A 26,260-nucleotide genomic window follows, 5' to 3' on the forward strand; every position below is an offset into this window, starting at 1 on the left:
ACAATCTTCCTCAGAATAAATACCAAGGGGAAAAGTTAGAGAAAGTGCACGGTGAAAAGGCACAACTCATCTACGGACCAATTCAATTAAGAGTTCACATGCAGCTGGAAATTGGGTGTGCCCACACAGGTCTAAAATACTTGTTTTCCAACAGCAGAGCACACAGACAGTGCTGTGTAACAACGGTAAATTATAAACTCGCGATGTGTATTTGACACATTATCCCCCTGTCGCCTGGTACAACAACAAAGTGAAACATTTAAACAAAGTGGTTGCACAATTATCCCAGCACGACTGCCAACCTCTTCGGAAAGGGATCACTGCTCTGTCAGCCCTGGAAGATTTAGAACCAAGAACGTTTCGTCAAAACAACAACCACTTGCTGTTTGTTGTGGTAGACAAAGTGGGCTGCAGTAATGACAAGTCATTAAGTTTATCACCACGGCCAAAGGAAAAGCACACATTTTGGCAAGTCGCACATTACTCAGAGTGTGATTTGCCTCTGGTGTGAAGAGGCCCTCACTTCACAGCCTGCCGCAGGGCTCCGTGTTGACACTGTTATGGGAGATTATGGTGACCATTTGTCACAAAGGACAGACTGCAGCTGAAATTACCAACGCGTGAGGTGTGAGGTCCGTCGCGGTAATCGGCATATGGTCACAGATACAGATTAGATGCTGGATGAGATGCAGGCAGTAGTGAAAGAAGTATTCAGATCCTGTATTTAAGTAAAAGTACTGACCTAAATATGCCACTTCAAGAAAAAGTCCTGCATTCAGAACCTTATCAAAGCAAAAGTATGTGAGTATTACCAGCAAAATGTACTGAAGGTATCAAAATAAAGTACTCATTCTGTAGGAAAATGGTCCCTTGAATACTTTATATATTGCTGGCAAGTTTAATCTACAGCAATGCATCAATCTGTAAAATCATCATATGCTTGTGGCGTCGCTGTCCTGTGGGAACCATGTGTCTCTACACAGTCCGCTTTTCATGAACTCAGAAAAACAGGCCTGTCTTCAGCTTTGTGATGATGCATTTCCCAGCGAATCAAAGAGGGTTTTAAATAGTTTGTTTAGCTTAAGAAGCAGGAGAATTTTCTCAGCCATAAAGGAGCACCTAATCCTTCAGTTTATCAGACATTGGGAGATACACGGTTTTCAAAGGACAGGAAGGGTATGAAAACTTGTATTCTGAAAAGTAAGTAGTGACTGAAGCTGTCAGACAAATGCAGTGGAGTATAAAGTTGCGTAGAATGGAAATTATTTGAGTAAAGTCCCTCAAATTTGTACGAGTACAATTTTTCTCTAAATACACTTTGTTTCTTTCCACGTCTGGAAAGAGGAATGACCAAATCAAAGGCTCGACTGACTGACAGCAACTGGGACGAGAGGAAATGTCAGCACTTGTACTCAAACCAGGGATCCTTTTGAAGTTCATCTTTACTCACTCAGCGGCGTACAGTAACTTATCGGCGTATGCCTCACATGGGACACATTTTGGCCCGTGTCAACTCACATGGACAAATGTGATATACACATTCAACAGACAGCATAACGATCTGAACAAAAGACATATTGTCCTGGTGCAATAAAGAACACTTTGAATGTGGATCAATGAGCTCCATGTGTTTCTGATCAACACAATAAGTGTGATGCTTCTCTTCCATGTGCCCTGCTCTTTATTTACAGATGGATACATTCAGAACATTCCAGTGCAGTCATTGGCTTAATGTATCATAAATTTAATTTGTGTCACAGCCGGCCAAACAATACAAATCTGTGCACCATAAGCGGCGTTTCCAGCTGCATCTATGCAGCGCGCACAATGAAAATATGATACAACATATACAAAGTTTTTTCATTGCTGGAGTGTTAAAAGCAAAATTCAACTTTGACACGAAGTTTCATACCACTCTCGTGTCTGTCCGCCACATATGAGGCTACAGGCGTGCGCTGGTTAGCTTAGCTTAGCATAAAGACTGGAAACAAGGGGAAACAGCTAGCCTGGCTCTTCCCTATAAAGTCGTGGGGTTGTCCTGATCAAACAGATCAGCTGAGCTTCTTTATGAAGAGTGTTTCACTTAAAATTTGCTTGTTGCACACTGAAATGGGTGAAGGGTGAAAGCAGAAGTAGTGTCATGTTACTTTTGGCTTTAAGCTTCTATTTGAAAAAAAAAAAAAAACTATTCTACCAGTTTCAAAATATCAGAAATTTCTGAGAAGAATAAAAACAACATATCCAGGAAACTATAATTCTGGAGGACCGAACCAGGGAAATGCAACCAGGAATGGGGCAGAGTAACTCAGGAGTGCACTGTAGCTCAGAAACACACATAAAACACACACACAAACACACACACCAGCACACACAGCAACAGCAGCCACCCCCACATACCCACAAACCTGCATTCCAGCGAAGACATTTTCCATGAGTTAATTTTTCTACAGGGACACATAGCAAGAAGATGTCATTGAATGCATTATTATTATCACTCAAATCAGAGGAGGGGGCCAACTGTTGAGAGGATTAGTCCACTGAACAGAACCAAATCATGAGTGCAAGTGGAAGACATCTTGGAGGGGGGCCAAAGCGTGGCAGCGAGGGGCATTCTGCTCATAACTGGGGGAGCGACCTCATTTTCCGAATAAAAGCCAGTTTACATAACACCTCTGTCCCCATGACAGGGAGCACTGGGCAGCTGCTGCCAGGCCTGTGGCTTTCACTCAACTACCAAGAGTTCCCTGAAAAATAATTCTCTTAGCACAGCCACAAGTCTCCTCTGAGCGCTTCCAATATTAACATGTTATAACCAAAAAAAAAGGCTTAAATTTCAAGTAATGCATAAACACTTCTGTAACCTCAACTATTTAATGCCCTAACTCTTCTTTTCTCAGGACCAAGCAAAGGAAGGGGTCAGGAAACCATTAGCTGCAGTGACCGAGGCGATGGGTCCACCACCGTATGTCCTTCACCTCCTTCACCTCCTTCAGGTTCAGCAGAGGTGAGGTGACTTTAAAGCATATGATATAAACTTTTGATGAGTTCTATATCACTTCAAATGGATAAAAACATGATTCAGTCTGCAGTAATTAAAGTTTGTTAAATACTTAATTCTAAGACTGATAGTTATTTTCAAGCCTTGAATGACAACAGCACTGGTGCATGATGGATGAAGGCTAAAAAAAAAAGAAAAAAATAGAAGCAGGTGCTCTGCACTACTATTTAAAGAATTAGCCCAAAGCCCATTGGTTACTACTGAAGTCAATCTGAAGGTCTCACATATATAGTTTCATTTTTTTTTTTAAATAGAATAAGTGATTTCCAGAAAGAACTGAGCACAAACGTTATTCAAACAGGTATAAATAATGCATTTGTTGGGACTATTTGCAGCGGTGGATTAACACAGATTTGGTGCTCTAATGAGTATTTGCAACAGCAAGGCAAGTTTTTGGATGACAATGGAAGTCTATGGCACTGAGGAATAAGCTATATAAAGCTTTAGATACACATACTTGTTAATATCAGTATTTTTCAAAAATAAACACAACTGTGAAGAAATGTACTATTACTGAAACTCAGTGATGAAATTACAACACAATAAAACAGGCTGAGGTGAAGTGGAAGAGGAACACTGTACATGTCATCAGACTGTGATTCTCCAAGCTGGACCACGATGACATACTTATCGGCGCTCTGTGAAGCAGGAGCCTCTGTTTTCATTGGCAAAGCATCTCTGGACAGGACAATGTATTTGCAGGGACACATTCATCGTCAAATGCACTCCAGTGCAAGCGGATACCAGAAACCGCGTGACCATGCAATTAATCACTGCACTTTGTGAAACAGAGCAATGTAGGACAAGAAAATATTGTTTGGAAAATGACACAAGTCTTGGCTAATAGGTAGGCTGAACACTCTTGCCATTAAAAACTCATGTTTCTATTGCTAGATGTGTGTCACATCTGTTATTTGGGTCTTCAGCTGGTTCAGTAAGGTTCAGCTATCCTTGGCAAGGCACGCAATGACAGGTGACCGGGCAATAGTGTAAGTGATGTAGCACAAATGGAAGGTAAATTTACGGGGGAAAAAAGCCCAGAGGAGAGCTAAATAACTGAGATGGTGTTGAACTGTGTAGGTGCAGAGGCCGTTTGGAGACTTTGCTGCTTTTTGACTTACTGTTGGCAGTTTAACGAACAGCTGAAACACAAACCAGAAGGCAGCTGAGTGTGATTTTGAGGTCCACGCCTGGATGCTTACATCTATAGCACAAGGTATTTCACAGCTTCTACCGCCAACAGGGTTTTGTTTAATAGAGCATTTAAACCTTTTTCATTGTTAAATGGGACAGTGAGGACGGCCAGTTTAAATGTGCACAGCGTGTGGTTTTAGAAATGCAATAATAAACAGAGTAGATCACGTATTGCTTAATGTACACCTGATCCTAGTGTTGAGTATCTGTATCATTTGATCAGTGCTCACATCACCAGCTCCAGCATTACTTAAAGGAAAAAGGAAGGCGAAAGTTACATGTTGCATGATGTACTACGACCCAAAATTCCCGTTGGAGTTGTCAACGGATGATCTAATTCCCACACATTGCAGTTTGGTGCTGTCCAGGAGATATTTCATCAGTACACAGGTCTTTTACAGACCTCCTGAGACCAGTCATCATATGTCATAAAGCGAGTCAAAGCATTTTAATCTCACATCTGCTCCTCGTTACCATTCCATGCAAAACTCGGGGCTGGAGTCAGGCTATTGCACCTCACCCATGGAAAAGGGAGAGAAGGAACAGGGGCGAGGCAAGAGGGTGACAGACAGAGAGGAGGGAGATTATTAGGCACCATGAGTCCAACAAAAAAACGGCTCTGTGTAAAAATTCCTCAATCCGGAGGAAAAGTGCCATTGTGCTCCCATTGAAATCAGATCACTTCCAGGCCGCAGTCTCAGCCACGGAGTTTACAAGCCTCTATATCACACCGCAATGACAGATCCGCCACAGCAATTTCATAGTCCATTCCTTCCTCAACAACTCCTGCAAACTCCACAAAATATCACTTATTCCATAGAAGAAGTTTTTCTCTCAGTTACATGTAGATGTTGAGTGACTGCTTGCCTGCATCAACCTGCAGTATTGAATCAAGCTACCAAGCAGGGCCTGAATCTTAAAAAAGACATTTCTGCCCAGATCTCATTTAAAGTAAATTGGCAGGGATGGTTTAAAACCTAAAATCCCCCTGGTGCTTACCAAGATGGGTTTAGATTTCGGAAGATGACAGCATCTGACACCCAATTAGTCACAAATTAGTGTGCAGTGCTCAAAACCTCCATGCTACAGGCAAGGTGGATTTACCATGGTGCCTTGCAAAACCGCCCCCCCTGCATCACACTGAATCCGTGGGAAACATGAAGACAGAGTATTGCAAGTGTGACTTTGTGGATTAATGTAGTATCTTAAAATATCCCTTTAAAAGGTGGCTGTTACAGTTTTTCCCTGATTCTTGAAAACATGCTAACGCAGCTAACATGATGATGAAAGGCAAACACAGACAGTTTCACCTTTGACTCCTGAGCCAGCCCAACAGGTTAATTTTATCGTGGTTGGAACGGATGGTTTCTTGCAGTGTAATGCTGCAGCAGTTAAGATGCACACAAGCACACACATACACACACTCGCACACATGACTACAGAAGACAGAGGCCAGCCTGTTTAACAAGTAGGTCAGAGCAGAGCCAAAGAGCGAGAGAGAGGGAGAGAAAGACAGAGAGACGGGAATTGGCTTGAGCGAGCACAGCTTTTAGTGCCATCATTGGCTTGTATGAAGCAAATGAAAAGACACTGAAGAAGAATAAAGTCACACACTTACTGCAATGCAAAACATAAGGTTAAGTAATCAAACAACTGAAAGGTATCTACACCCACCACTAAGCTATTTGTGTCATCTGAGGACTAGATTATGTAATATTTGCATGTTATGAGTCTCACCTGAGGGCAGTCTTTGATGTAGTGGCCCTTGTTGAAGCACAGGTGGCACAGGTAGTTGGGTGGGGGTCTTTTGTTGGGTTTTCTTGGCTCTGAAGAAAGGGAAAGGTCTGAGAAATGGTCCGTCAGGGAGTTGAGTCCATCCACAATGTTGTTGAGGGAGCCGTAGGGCGACACATTCTTATACACGTTGTTGTTTAAGGCCTACAAAACGACACACAGGGTTCAATTTCAGCACGCTGTTCCTCACAGTGTTTGTGTGAAATGTGTCAAGTGTCGCATATTGTACATAAGATAAACAGCAATCCTGGGGCGCCTTCACACTCAATTCACATACAATTCAAGTCTCATCCCTAAGAGGTCCATAAAGTGTCACTTGTTGACATAAAGTATGCTGGACGACATAACCGCATACAAGATAATCACATGAAATATTGCATTTCTGGTTTGGAGTGTTAGATATGTTGAGATTAATCACCAATTTCCTTTGAGAGCTCTCCGTCCTATTTTCTGTTGCACAAAAAAAAAAAAGTGAAGAAAAAAAAAAAAAAATCCCTCCAAGATCATTTCTCTCATTAAATTCAGAACATCTGGCGAGAGGCCCAGCTGTGCTCATGAGCTGGAAAAGTACTGAGCATGTCCACAGAGAAAGACAGGACTTCACAGAGGATGACTCATTGTAAACAAGATGGGAGGCATGTTCCCTCGCCAGCCTGTGGAACATCAGCAATGTCACCATGCACTGTTGGCGGTAAACTAGCCATGGTCAGTGTTTGCAGTCTGCTCGGAGCCACAGAACGCAGTGTTGCATGCCACAAGGCCCAGTGAATTCACGGAAGATGCCGTCTGAATATTAATATCAGGGAAAGCGTTGCCTGCAGTGCCTTATTTCCCCTCTCATTCAGGCCTTCCTCTGTTCAAATCCACGAAATCCAGAAACAGACAGGGACTGACCTCTGGGTGAAATTATGCAGATTTTAGTGCAGACATTTTTATCCTCAGACGGTCAGGTGATTAACCCCTGTGGACAAGGAGCTACACAAACATCTGCTTTGATATTTAATAGCTTAACTGCACTAATAACAAATGTTTGAGACAGCACTCTCATGTAAAAACATCAGCGGCATGATGAAATCCACAGATCAAGCCCTCCTCATCACTGACAGTCATGTCTCTTTTGGGGGCACAGGTTTGCGTCTGGGAAATGATGTAACTGTCGATGTTTAATGTTGCACGGCACAGAAACCTTAGACTTGGCAACCTGGCCGGGGCCGAGAGCCAAATCTTTATCTGCAGGCTGTGAGATTGTCTTGCTAACCAGCTCCAGCTTCAAGACTCATGTTCATTTATTGCATGTAGGTGTCGTAAATCAAGCATTACGGCTCTGCAGTTTCTCAACTTTTCCATCCGCCATGTGTTTTAGCTCTGTGTATTACTGTGTTTCGTATTACCGCTCCTTGTGGAAATGTACATGTTTGTGTATTCGCTAAGTTTAAGTCTTAGTGCAGATTGCTCAATTATTTTAACAAATACAAAACAGGAAACCTTGCTCAGTTGACGCTCCTCACATTTCTCCTGTCTGGCCTCAAACCTCCTGCTGTCAGACCAAAGGAAGCCGATTTCACACACATCTGCTAATGGTGAGGTGAGACTGTTTGTTTATTTTGTGTGTCTGTCAGTGAGTGAGTGAGCAAGCAGGAGAGGGTGCGTTTACATGTGAGGCCTTGGATGTGTAGGCGTTGCCCAACACAATGAGGGCTAAACTGGTATCACTTCCAGTCCCTGTGTGTCCAGTGGAGGTGAGGAGATCTGCAGCAGATCTGTGACTGCTGCAGGGGCCAATCAAACAGCGATATGTTAAACCCAGGGCTGCGGTGCCTGGTGGAAACTTTAGAAGTGAGTGATTTGAGGTAGAATAAATTCCATTCCAACAGAGCTAGATGAATCCAGAGCGGCTATAAATGTTGAAAACTCAAATTAAGTAGTAGACACTCAGGGAGACGAAGGAACAAACATTTACACAACGCTATCAGCAGATGAGATTGTGGTGAGCGATAGCCCACTCGTGCCACAATATGAGTTTCTAATCAACAACAAATTCATGAATTTACCACTATTTGGCTTTAATTAGACGGCTGTGTGATCCCCCGGTGCCAAAACAACCGCATTTTGCATTACTCATTTCATCATCAAATCTCTGCAGCGGTTTATTTTACTTGGCTTAACCAGAAAAGTGAGTTGCAAAATGCTTCCCCTCAACCCCCTCTACCCCTCATCCCTTCAACCGTTTCCAGACTGTATGTGCTCAGTTTGAAACACTTTATACTCATGCTGATTGAGTGGCATTACACAATTGCGTGTAACGTATAATACGCACACCCAACTTTCAGAGGACTGTTTCATGTTAAATGACTTCAAAAGGCCTCTATGGTTACCACCATAATAATGGACACCGGCTTTAGATGGCGAATACACCATCCCTCCACCACTAGTGTTTCCTGGAGCCTCCAATACATTGTGACATAGTAACATAGATCTAAGAAACTTCACTGCAGCCTAATCAACACACTGGAAAACCTGCTGCATGTTTTCTAAACTCCCATTTTTGCACACAGCATGTGATTATTTCTCTGCGTGTGTGCCCTATGTATGTATGTGTGTGTGTGAGGGGTGTGGTGGTGGGCTCCTTTTTGCACTGTATGGTCTGCAGTATCAGGTTTGCACCCCGCATACATTATCAGCATGTTTGTCCCTAAAATTACACAGCGCTACAAAAATAGACAATATGTAAACAAGGACTGATTTTGTTTGCACAACCGGGTCTATTTGAAGAAGTCAGAGACAGCAGACCTCAGCAGGAGGCTGCACTGGCCGGCTCTCTCCAGACAGAGGCGTGCAGGGCCACCTATTTCCATCTGTCCCTCTTTATTTCTCTGATCTGAGACATGCCTGACTAAAGCATATTTTCACCTTTAATTTGAACCAGAAGTCATCAGCACGCTGAAAACATAGAAACTGTGATGTTCAGCCTTTTAACTCTATAGCAGGATCCTAACTTGCCTAATCAAGCTTAAATAAGCTTACATAAATTAAATTTTAATTTCTACTAAACAATCCGTCCTGCAGTCAGAGTATCTACTAAAGTAGACTCCTCATAAGTCAGTTGATAGTGAAACTGAGACACTATCACTGTTGGTGTGCTGACTAATTGGCATTTACAGTAACCTCTTTATTTTTAGTGTTATATAAAGTATGATAAGACTTGGATAATACTTGATATCACGAGTATTTCCACAAACCCCGAAAGCCTAATAACCCGCATATTTGAAGTGATTGTCCATATTAGAAATATCATGGCGGTTATGTGCATCCGACCAGAATAGCCCATGCTGTACATGCTAAAACATTTGCTGCACAGATGTGCAACAGCCAACAGCTCATCCACCAACTCTGACTCTAACTGTCGCAAATTCAACCACAGTCTGAAACAGCCCACATGTGTGTGTGCGGCATGCCATCTTTCACCTCATTCCGCTGCAGCTGAAAGAAGTTGTTGAGATAGTTGGAGTTCAGGGAAGAGCTCAAGTCCGCCGCTGCGGGAGTCTTGCTGAAACTGAGATCCGGGTGGGAAGAGTTGGGTTCGGGTCTGAACGCGTCAAAAGCGCTGGTCTGGTGGGGGTCTTGTAACGAGAGATAGACCCAGTTGAGAAGCTGCGCAGGCTGGTACACGGAGGCACTCGTGTCTATGGCAGACAACAAGCTCATCTTTCAATTCAAATGGCTAAACTGGATTTTCCGCCGCTGGTTCTTGGACTGCTCTCAACTCTTTTGCCGTCTCGCTTTTCGTTCCCGTACCCCGGCAGATGGCAAAGTGCTCCTTTTTTTCTTCCCGTTATGGGCCCTGTCCTCCTCACGCCGGGAGCCTCGTCCCAGTTAGATGTTACTCAAAAGTCATTGCGCTAACATGTCAGTATATAAAGTTTTACCCTGCTCCCCATGGTCCGCTATCTGCCTTTATTGCAGCGGGGCAGAGAGGGGCTCTTTGAATATGTAATGAACACGGCTCTGCGTCACCGAGCACGCAGCCAATCAGCGTCTGGATTTCATGAATATTCATTGACGTTTTTCCGGGATGAGACAAATGTTTCATCTGCCTGCTAAAACTCTTCAATCCCGGCAGTTTAGCTTTACTGCAAGGTTAATAAAGATTCTGCCGCATCAGTTACTGAAATAAAATAATTTAACAGATTAAATATGAGCCATATGATGACATTTATTACTTACTTGTAACATTTATGACAATAACATTTGCTTTTTCTGTAGGTGTTGAAAATGGTGTGTGTGTGTGTGTGTGTGTGTGTGTGTGTGTGTGTGCGTAGGTGTTTGCTTTATTCAGAGGTCCAGCAAATCCAACTAAATGACTAATTCTGGTGCGTCCACCTGACTTATGTTCATGTCGGGAAGGCCTACGTGCTCACTAAATCAACAGTGTTTCGCATATAGTTTCTTAAATTGCAAAATATTTCTTAATGTGTGCAACAAGTTCGATCGACTGTCAGTGAGCACCAGCAGAAAAGATGTTCCAGCCTCCAAAGCAACCTGAGGGGGGCAGGCCGGCTATAGTATGGTATGATATGGAGAAAGCTTTAAAAATGGCTCCCTCTTGTGGCAAATGTCCTTCACTCACGTACACACACACACACACACACACACACACACACACACACACAGCCTCATACACACATTGTATAGTTGCGTAATACTTAGGTAAAAATACCACTTCTTCTGTTGGTGACTATCATCATCGCAACCACCCGTAAAACAATCACCAATAATTCAGTACATTGAGAAACACACCTCCACAGCTTTATTCTAATGTTTAAATATTTTATTTCATCTACAGAACCCATTTTTATGATATCTCCGGAATTAATTTATATAATGTATAATACACACTACAGATTAGTACAATGAGTGTCTGTGTGTCAATAAACGCAACATTAACAGGTGATTTAACTTATTTTTCTATCCTGATGGGTTTACCTGGGCAGGGCAGGCGGCACACCTGTCAAATAATACACCTATTGTGAAATATTTGGTGACGGCGGCCTGTCACAGTTTCCACCATGTCACTGATGTATGTTTATGACCAGCCATAAAGTCATTTATGTTTGTGGCTGGTGTCACATGATAGCCGGACGGGTGCATGGCTGTTCTCAGATGGGCAGATAGATAGATGGGTGGGTTCTCTAAATGGAAAGTATGAGTCCCACCCACAATACTTAAATACAGTCAATACTGCGACTGGTCGAAGGAACAAGTTACGTCTTCCAGGAAGAGGCAGAAAGCAGACTAAAGTAAGTACTAAAATCGAATAATTACTAAAACATGCCGAGCTACAATTATGTTTGATATATTAGCAACACGGTATAAGTTACATTTGGATCAGAGGCGACTATTTTTGGAGCTTTTTGTCAAAGTTACTCGACGCTGTCGGTAGCCTGCCAGCGTTTTTCAGATTTACCAGCGCCGTTAGCTCAGCTATTTATCTAACTTTCAGGATATAACCTCGTCTGTTGCCGTAGCATCATTTTGCAGATGGAAGTGTTTTCGTTTGTTGAACGGTATCGTTAGCTCGCTAGCTAGCTAATTTACGGCACAGAGCAGGGTTCAATCGATGGGGTTGATAAAGTCACATTATGTAAATTGGGCTGGGAGGTAATCTAGCCAGTTTCCAATGGGGGACTTGTACAGGCCTGAAGCAGCGTATTAGCCAAGGTTAGGCCACTGCTCGTGTTTTAAAGCTAGATGTCCGTTTTCCGTTGGATAGCATAATCTTCTTAGCGTAGTGTTAAACTATTAGTGCTGTGCATGACGAGCCAAGATATATTAATTAACACTCATGTCACGTGTTTGACCGAACTAATAATCTTATGAAGATAAAAACTGAGTGGACAGACACACCTGGTGTCACTAAAAATGAAGCTAGGATATTGACAGCAGGTTAAGATTAGCTAATAGTAACCAATGCTGTTTTGTAACACCGTTGGAAGTTGTAGTTACATCGTGTTAGTGACTTAAGAACAAGACAATTAACCCTGAATGTTGAATATTATTATTAGCATCCAAAGTCCCTGAGCAAATATGCACATGCAGAGGCTTTAGCTTTTGCAGCTGTGCATTTTCATTTTTCACACAGTTTGACATGTGAATGCAGTCCATCAACACGTGAAATGCTTGCTTCCGCACAGCAATTAAATGTGATGTTTTTTAACCTCAAGTGTTTCAGCCTGAAGTAGACAAACCGCATTTGCTCTGACCGAATGTGTCAGCCTGTGTGCTGCTGTGTTGGACTTCAGCGGCCGGACATGAGGAGGAAGCGTATAAGTCAAAATATTTATGCAACATTTAGACCTGCTGATAACTTTTGCCTGCAGAAATCTGAAAGTGACACAGCAACGTCTTTCTTCCTGTGGTCATAAAATGCAAAGCAGGGAGGACCGTTCCATTCATGTCCTCTGAAGTCAGTTTTACCATGGAACAAGGAGGCCTGTTGTAACACAGGCTTTTCATACTAAGCTTAACCAAAATTAAAGTTTCCTCACTGCCCCACCAACAGCCTGGGAATGTAGAGATTGCCCTTCATTAGATTTGTGACAGGGACACTTGCATTGCTGTTTTCAAAAGCATTCACAAGACTGGTGAATAGATGTTTTATTTAAAAAGCTCTACACTGAGTCCAGGAACTTGACCTATAAAGCAGACACATGTTGTCCAATATAGAAGATAACTGTTTAATTATTGTAAATGATATCTACATTTTTCAATGTGACACACTGTAAAGATCCACCAGTTCATGAAAATTCAACTGGTTAATGTCTTTGTCTGTGAAGAATTCTGCCCAGTGGGAATTAGCAGCATGAAATGACTTTTTAAGTAATAGATCATGTTTGGCACCTCTGTTTGATTGACATTTCTGTTCTGTGTTTAAAGCCATGAGCTACCCTGGATACCCCCCTCAGGTCGGCGGATATCCACCACAGCCAGGGGCTTACCCTCCACAACCTGGTGCTTACCCACCCCAGCCTGGAGTTTACCCTCCCCAGGCTGGAGGCTTCCATCCTCAAGCTGGTGGCTATCCCTCACAGCCTGGTGGCTATCCTCCACAGCCTGGTGCCTTTCCTCCACAGGCAGGAGGCTATCCACCACAGGGCGGAGGCTACCCACAGGCACCACCACCAGGTAAGCCACTGCGCCACACTGTTAAAGGAAAAGTAGTCATTTTGGGAATTGTGCTTATTTGCCTGCTTGCTAAGAGGTAGATGAGAACCTTGACGCCACTGTCATGTCTTTATTGTAAATATGAAGCTAGTGCCAGCGGTTGTTAACTTAGTTTAGCATAAAGACTGGAAGCAGGGGGAAACAAGTAGTCTGGCTCTGCCAAAAAGCAAAACAAAATCAGCCTATCAGCTCCTCTACAGCTCACTAATGAGCAAGTTACATTGTGTTTAGTTTTCTATAAGTGTGACAATTACACATTGTGGTTTAATGGAGGATTATATGATAAACTATTTCTTGGCTCATGGTGACTCAAGTCCTTTTGTCACTGTCACACTTGATGGTTTTTTTGCACAGATTAAGCAAATAAGACACACCATGAACATTTGTTAGCTTTACAAGCGCTGGTGGGAAGACTCACCTTTGGACAGAGACAGACAACCTGTTGGCCTTGTTCCAGTCTTTATGCAAAGTCACGCTAACAAGCTGCAGGTTTTAGCGTTCATGTTTGCCATGCAGACATGAAATGTGATATTTATCTTTCCATCAAACTTTCTGATATATAGTGAATAAGTGTATTTCCCAAAAAAGAAAACTTGAATAGAGAAACCCAACTATTTCTTTAAAGCTGCATTAAGTGATCTGTTACCACTAAGAGCCAAGAATGCGATAAAACAAATTCATAGAAATAAACTGATGTAAAACTTTAATGAGTTGTTCTGGTATAATATATTAGCAATCAAGCATCCCAATAGATGATTTAATCTGTGGAAAATGCATTTAAACTAAGGTTAAGGTATTCTGGTACCTATTTTAGAAACAGTGAGTCAGCTATGTCGTATATGCAGGCAGCAGGGATCATGAAACTTATAGTTAAGAGTGGAAATTTTTTTCCCTTAAAAACAAACAATCCTCTGCTGTTGCTAAGAGAAGTAAGTCCCACAGTCCATCGTTCACACAGTACTCCCATTCTCTGTCCTGCACCCTTTCACCTGTCTGCTAACTGGTTGGAAAGCCGGAACAGGCAAATTCCTGTCAGAAGGGTCATTCCTATCTCAGTATAATACTCTCAGTTCTGTCAGGCATTTAGTGGCACAATACAGCCTCAACGTTCCTAAACAGCTGTGTCTTTGTTGTCTGCTGCAGGCAGCTGGGGAGGTGGCCCTTCTGGTGGATATCCCTCCATTGGTCTCGACAGCTTGTCCAACCCTGGATACAACGCTGGCATGGTAAGTTTAGCCTGAAAAAAAAATCATCTTCCCTGCACCCAGGAAATTTTGTAATGTATGTGTCGTGCAACATCACCAGACTATTGCGTTGAATATTCCAGTTAGAATGGATTAAACAGCCATTCATGGAATATCAGATCCTTTCGCTGTATGGTAAGATGTTTCCAAAGTCGTCTTAAAATCCCTCAGCTTTGCCATTTTCTCCGTCAGCGCCTCTTTTCAGGTCTTTTGCATGAGAAAAAACCGCCATGTACTTAAATCTTACCATGCTTCTCAAACCTATCAATCTGATGCAACTTTTTTTTACCTCTTTTACTTTACTTTTCATTTTCTTGTCTATGTTGTATTCTCATTTGTGTTATCAGACGTATGTGTTTCCATCTTATTGCGTAGCATGGCCACACTTTGTTTGGATATGGGTATAACGAGGCCGGAAGAAGTTCAAAACACTGGGAGAGTTAACTTCAGTTCCTCCTCTGAAGTTAGATCTAGAATAAGGGACAATTACTTAAACACAGATTAATGCCATAAACAAATGAAAATTTAATCCAAAAAAGGTGTGACCTGCTACCTGTGCTTTGCATGAAATCATCTTCAAGGATCTGTGCACATATTATGGAATGCCAATCTTTCCAAATCACAGGCCAGTCAGACCTCTCCAGGCATGGGGGGTTTTACTCCAAATCCATCCATGTACGCCCAAGCCCCTGGGGCGTACCCATCTCCCCCTCAGCCGAGCGGGTATGGTGCCCCCTTTCCTAACCAACAGTCATATGGCCTGTACCCACAGCCAGGAGGGACCATGCCCCCAAACCAAGGCCCAGGGATGGGATACCCTGGTCAGCCTGGCCAACCAATGCCTGGATACCCCCGTGCACCATCACCGAACCCACCCATGGCCGGTTATGGAGGAGCACCATCACCGAACCCACCCATGGCTGGTTATGGAGGAGCACCATCACCGAACCCACCCATGGCTGGTTATGGAGGAGCACCAGCACCGATGCCTGGGTACCCAAAGGTTCCTTCACCAAATCCATCCATGCCGGCGTACGGTGGAGGAGCCATGCCAGTAGCTCCACCTGTCAATGTAATATATATGACATAATACTTCACTATACCAACTTCATTTTTGACTATTGGTTACAAAGTGAATTATCTCCTCTTATTTGCCTCTCTGCTTTTACGATGTGACGGTTGAATGAGAATGAACATTGTGTTGAAATAACACTGGTTGCTTTGCGGAAATTGCTGTATTGTTTCTATTGTCAGAGAGGATTCAGGGGAACAATCAAGGACTTTCCTGGAGCTGACCCACTCAAAGATGTGGAGGTCCTGAGGAAGGCCATGAAGGGCTTTGGTAAGTTCTCTGGGAAGAAGCCCTAATCAGAGTGTACCACTTGCCATTTTGTCATTTGTATGTCATTGAGCTGTAATTTTGCACACGACACACTGAATGTTGTCCATTTGGAATCTGAGCCATCAATTCTATTTCTTTAATTTTCTTCAAATTATAGCTTTTGTATTCAGAAAGATATTTGTAATTTTTAAGTGTAAATGTCATTTGTAAGTATAAATGAAATGAAGACCTGTTCATCTTCTTCATTTTATAATCTGTACAAATGTACATATACATGGTTGTTTTTCTATTTTGTATCCTGTACACTTTTTTATTTTGACCTTTTTATACCAATGTGCTTCCTTTTTGTAATACTTGCTGCCTGTAATGACACAATTTACCCAGTGTGGGGTCAATAAAGCCTTATCTAATCTTATCTTATCTGCAGTCTGTGTCTGATTTGACATTGTGGGCTTGTCTGTGCAGGAACTGATGAACAAGCCATCATCAACTTGCTGGGGAGTCGCTCCAACAAGCAGCGCGTGCCTTTGCTCCGAGCCTACAAAACGTCTTACGGGAAGGTAACAGCCCTGTTCATGCTTATTATGTTTGTGTTATGTTGTTAATGTGATACCTGATTGTAGGACTGTACTGACTAGTTTGAAGCTACATTCATAAAGTTGAATCAACATTCGATGCGTCGTTGCATTGTAGTGTTTTTGCAACTTCAGCATAGATTGTAATGGTTATTGCATGTCCAGACAGAAGCAGCTGTATCAGAACTCTAAATACATACATGCATACATTCAAGTCTATTTATATGTACTTGGCAATTTGTATTCATTAAAGAAAGCTGATTTAATAAAAAAAAAGGACTAGCTCATTTAACCAGATGAATCACTTGATTGAAACTGAGGATTTCATTTGTGGATTTTTTTTTATTTCTTTAGGGTAATGACATCATAAAATCTGACATTCACTTGATTGGAACACCTCAGTAGAAGCTTCAAATGTAAAAACTGACATTCAGTACAGCCACACCTTGTTCCGTTTTCCATTTTAGGAGAGTATCTACTTTAAAACTTTGTTTGCAAGACAAACACTCAATATAGAATCATGCGTGGCTTAGTGTGCATTACCTAGCAGTGCATAATGATGACAAGCAGAGAACAGGTGCTAGTGCTGCCAGTAAAATGGAAAGGGGATTAGATGTCCTCAGAGCTCATTATAGTTATGCCGCAGAGCTTCTTGCAGAAACTTTTCCACAAGACCAGTTAATTGGACTTATTCCAAACATGTTTCTGTTTTCAGGATCTGATTAAGGATCTGCATTCAGAGCTGTCTGGAGACTTCAGGAAACTGGTCATGGCCTCTTTGAAGAGCCCAGCTGAGTTCGATGCCTCTGAGCTCCACAGTGCCATAAAGGTAAATGCTGGTTTATAATCCAGGTTCTTATGTGGTTTTGAACTGTGAACATTTGCTTGCATGTTTCCGTGTTACGTTATTATAAAGACTTGTATCAGCTGTAGGTTTGAATGAAGGTTTACTAAACAGGAATAATTCTGGCTGCTGCGAGGCGAGGGGAGGAGATGAGGTTGTCACATTGTCATTGTTCTGCCTTCCTAACAGGGAGCCGGAACCGATGAAGCCTGCCTGATAGAGATCCTGTCTTCCCGCTCCAATGCTGAAATCAAGGAGATAAACCGTATTTACAAACTAGGTGAGATGCCTCAGGGCAGCTAATGCACTACATTCCCCTACTGTTCGTTTCTCCATTATCACACAGCATCGCAGCACTGTGTGGGAAGAGTTTTATCGCATTAGTAGATAAGCTCAGTGTACTTTGATTTGGGTGCCGCCGTGAAATTTGTAAATTCAGATGTTATGGCGAAGAATCTGATGCGCATAAAGTCATTTAGTACTCTGTAATAATAAATTAAAATTAAGGGTTCATAACTGCAAATACACAAAGGTATTAGATTGGATTCTTCAGTTTTATGGTTTATTTCTGTAATTGTTCTGTGTTGTTTGCTTTTATTTGCTTATGTAAACCACAGCAGCCCAGTTTATCTTGCTACTTAAGATAAACTGTGGTTACCCTATCAACAGTAGTGCTGTTATTAGTTTCAGTGAAGATTTTCAGTGCTCCATGATGGGAATCAGGTTGCACTATGTCACATGTTTAACTGTAAAAACAAAATGTTCAAATTATTACTAACTGTGTTTCCATGTGGCCCGTTTTGGCCTGTTTGTTTTTTACCATTTCAGAAAACAAGAAGTCACTGGAGGACGCCATTAGTGGGGACACCTCAGGCCACTTCCGCAGGCTCCTGATCTCCCTCGCCCAGGTACAGATATGACACAAAGTAATTATGTGTGTACCTGATGTACTCTGAGCAAATATTGTCAGATTTAATTAGGAATATGCTTTTTTAAATTCTTTTTCAGGGTAATCGTGATGAAAGAGAAACCGTTGACATCTCTCTGGCTAAACAAGATGCTCAGGTAAAGTCTGCGTATTTTTCATTAATAATTAATGTTTTATGATTTATCTGCAACACGGTCGTTTTTATTATGTTATTAACTTGACCTTTTGATTGCAGAGACATGTTGATTAGGACACGTTGCTGTTCTTTTTACAGGCCCTGTATGCTGCTGGAGAAAACAAGCTAGGAACAGATGAGTCCAAGTTTAATGCTATCTTGTGTGCCAGGAGCAAACCCCATCTGAGAGCAGGTATTTGTTATGAATGCATGTCCACAAGCAATAAGATTGAATTCAGCATTTAAAACATATAAATGGATATTTGAGGGTCAGGCCACAAATGCAAGTTTAGTTAACTGTTAGCTCCTGTTCGCTGTATTACTGATAGTGTGTGTGTGTGTGTGTGTAGTGTTTCTTGAGTACCAGCAGATGTGTGGCAGAGATATTGAGAAGAGCATCGGCAGGGAGATGTCCGGAGACTTGGAGAGTGGCATGTTGGCAGTGGGTAAGAATACACACGCATCTATTCAAGTCTATTTTTAGAAGGGCCTCACCCATGTATTATAATTCTGAGTCAGGATCTGTTCTACATAATTGGTTAATGACAGGTGTAGAGGCTTGTCTTCATTACATGTTTGACGTAACATTTAGTCATCAAACATTTTCCATGCTCGTTATGTGACATACTGTATTACAGCTATCACCATACACAGTACTGACTTCTGTTAAATGCGTAATCTTTTCCCCCCCTTTTTTTTGCCAACATTTCTCAGGTTTATGGTACAGTAACCTGTCTACCTGTTGCATTTGAATCCTCCCATTGGTTTTGCACATCCAGTCTATATGTTTTCATTTTGAGGTGTTGTGCACTGCAGTGGTGGATGTTTGTCATTTCACTCTTCTGGACAATGTCGTTCTTGCTGATTTCAGTGACATATTTTTCTTTTGAAGTATAACTTGCTTTAAAGCTGCATTAATCACAGACAGAGCGGACAATTCCCAGAAGCACACCCAATGAATGTAAATCTAATAGTTGCTCACCTTTTAAGTCTGTTTTGGGGTTGTTAAGAAGGGAGACTCAACCAGATGGTAAATGCACTGGCCTCAAATAAGGCCTAAAAGCTCAGTGGAGCTGCAGATAGTTCTACTGAGCTTGAAGTCCACATAGTCATTTAATTAAATATTGATTAATGCAGCTTTAATTTTGCTTGTTGCCATCCTTTTCTTTTCGTTTGATGTATGCATAACTTGATTGCTCATTGATCACTGTTCAGATGGCACATAAGTAAAGTACTGTTGTCTTCATCACTCTCACCTTGCAGTGATAAATATTGGTGTTTTCTTTACAATGCCCTCATAAGAAATTTAGTGATCTTATTTGTATGAAAAAGAAAGAGAAAGAATGAACTGAATATATTGTGCTTGTGTTGGTAATAAGTATTTTCTGTGTTTCAGTGAAGTGTATTAAGAACACACCTGCCTACTTTGCTGAGAGACTCTACAAGGCCATGAAGGTGAGACACCCTGTCGTGTTTTAGACAGAAGTTTTCTATACATTACGATATATGTGCAGCATAATGTTTCATTTATGTGTTTGCATGTGTTCAGGGAGCTGGGACCAAAGACAAAACCCTGATCCGGATCATGGTCTCCCGTTCCGAGGTTGACATGCTGGATATCCGCCAGGAGTATGTCAGAAACTACGGCAAGTCGCTGTACACAGACATCTCTGTAAGTATCTTCATCACAAATTGTATTTGATCCAATTTTAAAAAACGCAACATGATATTGTGACGCAGAGGTCTAAATCATTTGTCTATGCATTTGTTTTCTGTACAGGGAGACACATCAGGAGACTACAAGAAGCTCCTATTGAAGTTCTGTGGGGGCAGTGACTGAAAAGGAAACGGTGACTCCCACATGAGAGAAATATTTTCTATGAATATGTTTTCTGCCTTTATCTATGTGCACTACATATAAACTGCAAATCTGCATGCCGTGCCAGTGCTCACAATGCAATGTTTACCTATTTTTAAGAGCGTTGATATCGCTACGCATTATCCCTTTTCTGTATACAGTATGGACAAAAGGTTTTATATTTTTTCACTTGGGCTGTCTTTGCTGGATATTTGAGTTGAATTTACATGGCCATACAATCGGAGATTACATTTGAAATTTTAGAGCTATATATATTTTTAAGATATTTTATTTCAATTGTGCCAATAAGATCAGATATCTTTTGATATCTGCCACGTTTATCAGCATATTTCCTAATGCTGAATAAAATAGGAGACATAGAATACATAGCAGCTAAGTACCAAAGTTCTGTTTTTTTGTTTTTTTTTTTTGCAATTGTGTAATCTCTTCTATATTTTGTCTACATGTAACTACTTTTTTCATTATAGTTACGCTGTATCTGCAGCAGATGCTTTAATCTGTATATTGTAGACATCATTGTACAATCCTGATTCCAAAAAAATTGGGATGCTGTGTCAAACATAAATAAAAGCAGAATGCAATGCATGCAAATTAATGCAATCATTTGATGACAATCTTCGTTTTCTGATAAGTTTTCCAAAGTCAGAGATGTGTCATATTATTCTTTATACAATCATGCGAATCACTAAGTGGTGAAACTCGCTCCGTCCTTACTTTCTGAACCACTGAGCCTTTTTAAACTGCATGCTCCTTTCATACTCAGTCGTGATATCATCATGACTACGCTGACTGCTCCACAACTTTCTCAGTCTTTTGTTGCTCCTGTCTCAACTCAATGAGGTAAAACATTAAATATGTTTGTACTGTTTTTATTTGAGTCTGTGTCAAAAAGGTTCAGCAAGCTGTCACAGTCTGTTTTATTCATGTTTTACACAGCAACTTTTTTGGAATCCAGGCTGTAGCATGTAAAATTCAAGAATCCCATTTCATAGATTGTTGGTGATTTTAGCTTTTATGAGTCTCAGAAAATAAATACTGAGAAGGCACACTGGGAGTATATGAGGTTTATTACTTGTGAAATACAGTGAAATTGTTTGAAAAACATCCACATATGAACAAGACTTCAAAATAATGTCTCATTGTATCCCTTTAGTGGTCCACAATCAAGGTTGTCCCTGGATATGACACGAATGGTTTCATTGACTTACTAACCAATAATAATATCCAACACTGTCATGACCTTCTCATGACTGCTCTCATACTGTTTGCACTTGGTAGTAGACCCAGTTTGCCAGTAGAGAGCAGTGAAGTCCTCAATCAGCTACTCCAGAAGTGTAAATTTCAACAAACATAGCTCCTTACAAATGCTCTGCTATGAAGAATATGGATCATTACATGATGGCAGTTAACCAATAACCAAGAACTCAGTTGAGTTTAAATTCATGCAGGCAGCACAATAAACAAGCATCTTCATTCTCTGACACTGAATATGTTTTGTCAATGGCAAAAACCACCTGGTAAATACACCATTTTATTCAATCAATACAGATACATAATTTGTCTTTCCTTGAGGGGCATAAAGCCAGCGTGCATGGCTGCACATGCAGCTCTTCATGCCTTATTGCGCCCTGTTGGCTTCATTTAAAATACCATTGAACACACTTGACTGTAGAGACGTGGCTCTGCGCTCGACAGGCTACAGTAGTGTGTGTGTGTGTTAACTGCACTACGATCAATAATTCTGTGAAGTGGGTGGGGGGTGGGGGGGTCCATTAAGCTGCCTTGGCCACAATAAACACGTCTAGCACGTCTGCAGTGCTGTCAGGGGGACCCTTGGGTAACAGCCATGCTGGAAGAATCATTTTTTGATCATATTGTGTTAAAATTGACTAGAAATGGCAGAAAAGGCTTGAGGGCTTTAGATAGATGTTTAGATTACAATAACTAGAATTTTAATGAAGATTAAACACGATTAGATTGGTTTTGAGAAGATAATTTAGACATCGTTATATGAGTTTTATATGGTAATTTCTAAGTGTTCCAGCATGGATCTGCCAACATTGTACTTTTGATATCATTATGATCAGAAACCTCCCATCTGTTGCAGGCATCCAGCTGAAGGCTGTGTAATTTACTGTTAATTAAAAACCAGGAATTGGCCAATTTAAAGTCTATTATAACTCTAATCATTTGGGAATCCTCTCAAGAGTGCCTTGAGGTCTGAGGTATTGTGGGGAAATGATGGCTTCCTAAAAAAATGCTAGTATGGTGATGGACAGCAGCAAACTCCATTCTAACTGCTGCCTCATTTTTCAGTTGTTCACTCAAACCTTGGGAACACGAGCATTCTTGTGTATTCTTGAAGGGCTGAAGGTAAAACAGGTGCTGAGAATGAATTATGCAAAGATGAGGTAAATAAGAAAGTGTCAAAAGTGAGTAGATAATAAAGTAATTGTTTTGCCACCTTGAGCACAGGCAGGATTCCATGAACTAAATCTCTGTTCAGACTGGTAATAAAATATAAAAAATCCATAAAATTTTCTGTTTCAGACTATCTGGCCGGGATAAATGATGGATATGCTCGCTGACAGTCTCTTCAATAAAAGATAAAGCTATTATCTTCCCTGATCTCGGCTGTCTGATAAACAAATCTGTTTAATAATATTTCAGTAAATTATCAGACAGCTAGAAACACCACCCCTGTTGTCTAAATAATAAACTCGTTCGTACCCCCAAGATAAAAAGCATCAGGCTGTCTTCTCTATTCAAATGCATGTCCTCAGAAGTAGGGTACAGACACAGCCGTCCAATCTGTGTCAGCTGTGGGGACTTGCTTCCCTTTGATATGAATGAATTGTAATTAATTTTTCATCTGAAGGGGATAGCACATGGTTGCACAAGCTATGAAGCCAGCATGGCAGGGAAATGGGGGGGGGGGGGGGGGGGGGGGAGAGGGAGAGAGTTGTAGATGTCACAATGAGATTCAGTGCATGCATGAATAAGGTCACGGTTTGAGAGGTATGCCTGCAGACGCCTGCCCCTGTGCCAACAATCTCTATTCAGATGTAAACTGGAAGCAGAGTGCATCCATCATCATCATATTGTATTTCACAAGCCCTACCAAAAATACACATTTCGTTTGTGGCCCTAACATGTTGATTATATGTTCACATATGGCTCACTGCTCTTCTATTTTATCCAAAACACAGATGCAGCACACACTGAAACTGGCTGCAGTGCAGCTTGGATACACGGAGCATTAGCCTGTGCCTGCACTGACAGTATTACGCAAGGGCTGAATAAAATCCTCATCTTTTTATCACTGCTCTAGCATTTTTCCTAAATAAAATTCTAAATATACTCAGTGAGGATAACTTTGATTATGAGTGGACTGATCTGATGTGATGAGATTTTTTTAGGTCAGAAATTCATCTAATGCAGTGTGGTGATATAGTGAGTCACATCAAATCAATGGAATTCACACAGAAAATAAAGTATTCAGGCATAAAAGCAATACTGCAATATAAAAAGACCTCCACTCCAAGTAAAAGCCTTGCATTGAAAACGTGAACTGTACTTAAGTATGGAAAGTAAAAGTACTCAGAATGCAGAAAAATGGCTCCAGTGAGTCTTATACTATCATATAGTATAATAATTAGATGATTATTAGGCCTACTGTTGCATTAATCTGTAATTAGCAATGTACTATTGTAGTTATTGTAATCTTATATACTGCAAGGTTAATTTAATCTGTCTAATCATTCTATTTTATTTATTCATCAGTACATATGTATTTTAGAAGTACATACAGTTGGGTGAAAACATAGGTGTATGTCACAAATATATATAAAAAGCAACAATGGCCAGTAATGTACAATGTCTATATGCAAGTCAAGTGTCTCTGTGGAGCCAAGAAATACATATTGAATGGATATAGTCTACATGAAGTGGGTGGCTATATAATACATGTCTCTATATACAGCATATACAGCGTGCAGGATTTATTTTGACAATGATGAATATGTACATGCTAAAAACTGTGTATTTTAAACTGTAAATATTTAATTTAGAATTTGTAGGTAAATAAGTAGTAAATGTGCACTTACATTCCTCCACTGCAGACAACAGAAGCATGCATTTTATTAATACAGATGGTTGCCTTACTCTCAGGATGAGCTCTCTTCACCCATCTTTACCCTTACATCGACGTCTTTAATACGTCTTCAGATTTTCATGCAAATTCTCTCCATTCTCATTTTTTCCGCCTGGGATTTTCGACGTACTACGGAGCGTGTACGCCCATTGAAGAAAAGGGTGTGTTTTCGTAAAACCCCGCCCCATTTCGCCTTATATGGTCATCGAACTGAACGTTGATTGACAGCGGGCAGCAGCTGCTGAGTTGCTCAGACATGGCGGAGGATACAGTGTAACTGAGGATCAGCGGCGGAGTTACGTGAGTTTTCCCAGCAGTTGAGTCGTCTGAGGGCGCATTAAATGACACATAAGAGGAGGACAATGTGTTCGGCTAAAGCGTACTCTGAGGGGAAGCAAAAAACGACCTGAACTGCCACACACGAGTAAGATGGAAAAATGTATCGCTGTTTAGTGCAGTCAACAGCCTTGGGCAACAAATATGGCTTCTTGTGCCTTTTTCAATATGCTATAAAAATTGATCTCCCATGCGAGCTAATGCCGTGGTGGCTCCGGCTAACTTCTGCAAGCCGCGGTAAGTTAAGTTCACTAGTCGCTCGGTACTTTTGATCGGTGAGGATATCGCATCCACTTGGCCGTCTGGGTTAGCTGGGAAGCTACGGAACTACAGCGGATAGCAATGGAGCCAAAGCACAAAGAGTTGCTCGACCAGTGCCACCAGAACTTATTGGAGTCCATAACAGATGCGGACCGAGTGATCGAGCTGCTGATAGTCTCCGGTACCTTGAGCCAGCTCGATAGGTTCGAGCTGGACCAGAACTGCTCGTCCAGCGCCGAGAAAGTGGACCACCTTTTGAAGATGCTGATGAACAAGGAGAGCGACCATTTCCTCGACCTGTGTGTGGCCCTGGAGAAGGCATACCCTGACCTGCACGCTGCCCTGTTCAGCAACAACGGCGGAGGACCTGTGGACCACTCCACCGGTAAGAGCTGCAGCACTAGCCGCTCACTACAGCCTCTCTCTTGGATGTAGAATCGAGTGGACCGGCCGCTGCGTGACCCGTGCTGTGGGTACAATCTGGGTGGTCTGGCGCAAGAAGACAGTGTGTGGATAGCTGCACAACAGCGAGCTCGATTTCTTATTAACCAAAAAAAAATCTGTATAAAACGATAATCCAGGTTCACGTGAAGGTTGCATGGGCAGGCGACCTTAACAGCGTGATTACACGTTTGTGATCAGAGCTCAGTGAGCGCAGCGTTGTGATAAATATGCAAACCGTAACGCACAAGCCTGTGCCTTTAAACTAAATATTCACCATGCCCTGCAGATCTAATGCACAGCTTGTGCTTAATTCAGCCAAGGCGCTTTCTGTCATTCCTCTGAGCCATCCTGCCCTAACAGGCTCTCCCCTGTCACCGCTGTGCGTAATGCTTTCTGCTAAATGTAGCCTGTGATATCTGTGCATTGTTAAGAGAGAGAGAGAGGGAAGGATCAATTCCCTGATATCCAACACAAACTCCAATTTGTTATCAGTGACCTGATATGGTACATTAGGTAGCCTGATTTGTTTCCATGACAACGGCTGACATGTTGGTCCATATCGACTTGACGTGGGTGTGTGCGTGCAGCCCACCCATGCATGCCTTCAGACCTAAAGCATGCTGTGGATCAGTCCAGCTTCCCATGCGGGGAGAGAGCCACACTGGTGTCCTCACAATGAGTCAAGCAGATTATTATTATTATTATTTGCCTGCATTTTAATTCCACCGTTCACTCTTGTGTGTCCTCACAGCAACTGCCTCCACTTCAGCGGGTTTTGGCTGTTGTTGCACTGAGACAAAGGGCAACCAAGT

General features: G+C 41.7%; 3 protein-coding genes across 7 annotated transcripts in view; 2 read left to right on the forward strand and 1 right to left on the reverse strand.

Annotated features, from left to right (window-relative positions):
* zcchc24 (zinc finger, CCHC domain containing 24) overlaps positions 1-10,034 on the reverse strand; it is a 33,074-nt gene extending 23,040 nt beyond the window's left edge. The window contains exons 1-2 of the mRNA XM_076742665.1: positions 9,512-10,034; positions 5,990-6,190 (exon numbers count right to left, since the gene is read on the reverse strand). Coding sequence (XP_076598780.1) covers positions 5,990-6,190; positions 9,512-9,751 — 441 coding nt within the window. The 5' untranslated portion in view covers positions 9,752-10,034. The remainder of the gene's footprint in view (positions 1-5,989; positions 6,191-9,511) is intronic.
* A 1,061-nt stretch (positions 10,035-11,095) lies between these two features.
* Positions 11,096-21,307, forward strand: anxa11a (annexin A11a). 2 transcript variants are annotated; one of them, XM_076743000.1, is made up of 15 exons: positions 11,096-11,343; positions 12,980-13,228; positions 14,411-14,493; positions 15,284-15,583; positions 15,766-15,853; positions 16,319-16,413; positions 17,144-17,257; positions 17,462-17,552; positions 18,101-18,180; positions 18,281-18,337; positions 18,475-18,568; positions 18,726-18,821; positions 19,772-19,830; positions 19,925-20,047; positions 20,156-21,307. In XM_076743000.1, exons 2-15 carry the CDS (start codon positions 12,982-12,984, stop codon positions 20,213-20,215), a joined length of 1,587 nt encoding a protein of 528 aa, XP_076599115.1. In that variant the 5' UTR covers positions 11,096-11,343; positions 12,980-12,981; the 3' UTR covers positions 20,216-21,307. The 2 variants fall into 2 exon arrangements, with proteins under 2 accessions (XP_076599115.1, XP_076599114.1); XM_076742999.1 differs by having other exon boundaries at positions 11,209-11,343; positions 15,137-15,583; positions 20,156-21,301.
* A 3,340-nt stretch (positions 21,308-24,647) lies between these two features.
* The window catches only part of dlg5a (discs, large homolog 5a (Drosophila)), a 34,954-nt gene continuing 33,341 nt past the window's right edge, over positions 24,648-26,260 (forward strand). For 3 of the 4 annotated variants that reach the window (XM_076743847.1, XM_076743851.1, XM_076743849.1), the window contains exon 1: positions 24,648-25,389. In XM_076743847.1, coding sequence (XP_076599962.1) covers positions 25,086-25,389 — 304 coding nt within the window. In that variant the 5' untranslated portion in view covers positions 24,648-25,085. The remainder of the gene's footprint in view (positions 25,390-26,260) is intronic. The other variant, XM_076743848.1, reaches the window with a different exon arrangement.

Source organism: Chaetodon auriga, chromosome 11 (assembly GCF_051107435.1).
Source record: "Chaetodon auriga isolate fChaAug3 chromosome 11, fChaAug3.hap1, whole genome shotgun sequence".
Taxonomy (NCBI): Eukaryota; Metazoa; Chordata; class Actinopteri; order Chaetodontiformes; family Chaetodontidae; genus Chaetodon; species Chaetodon auriga.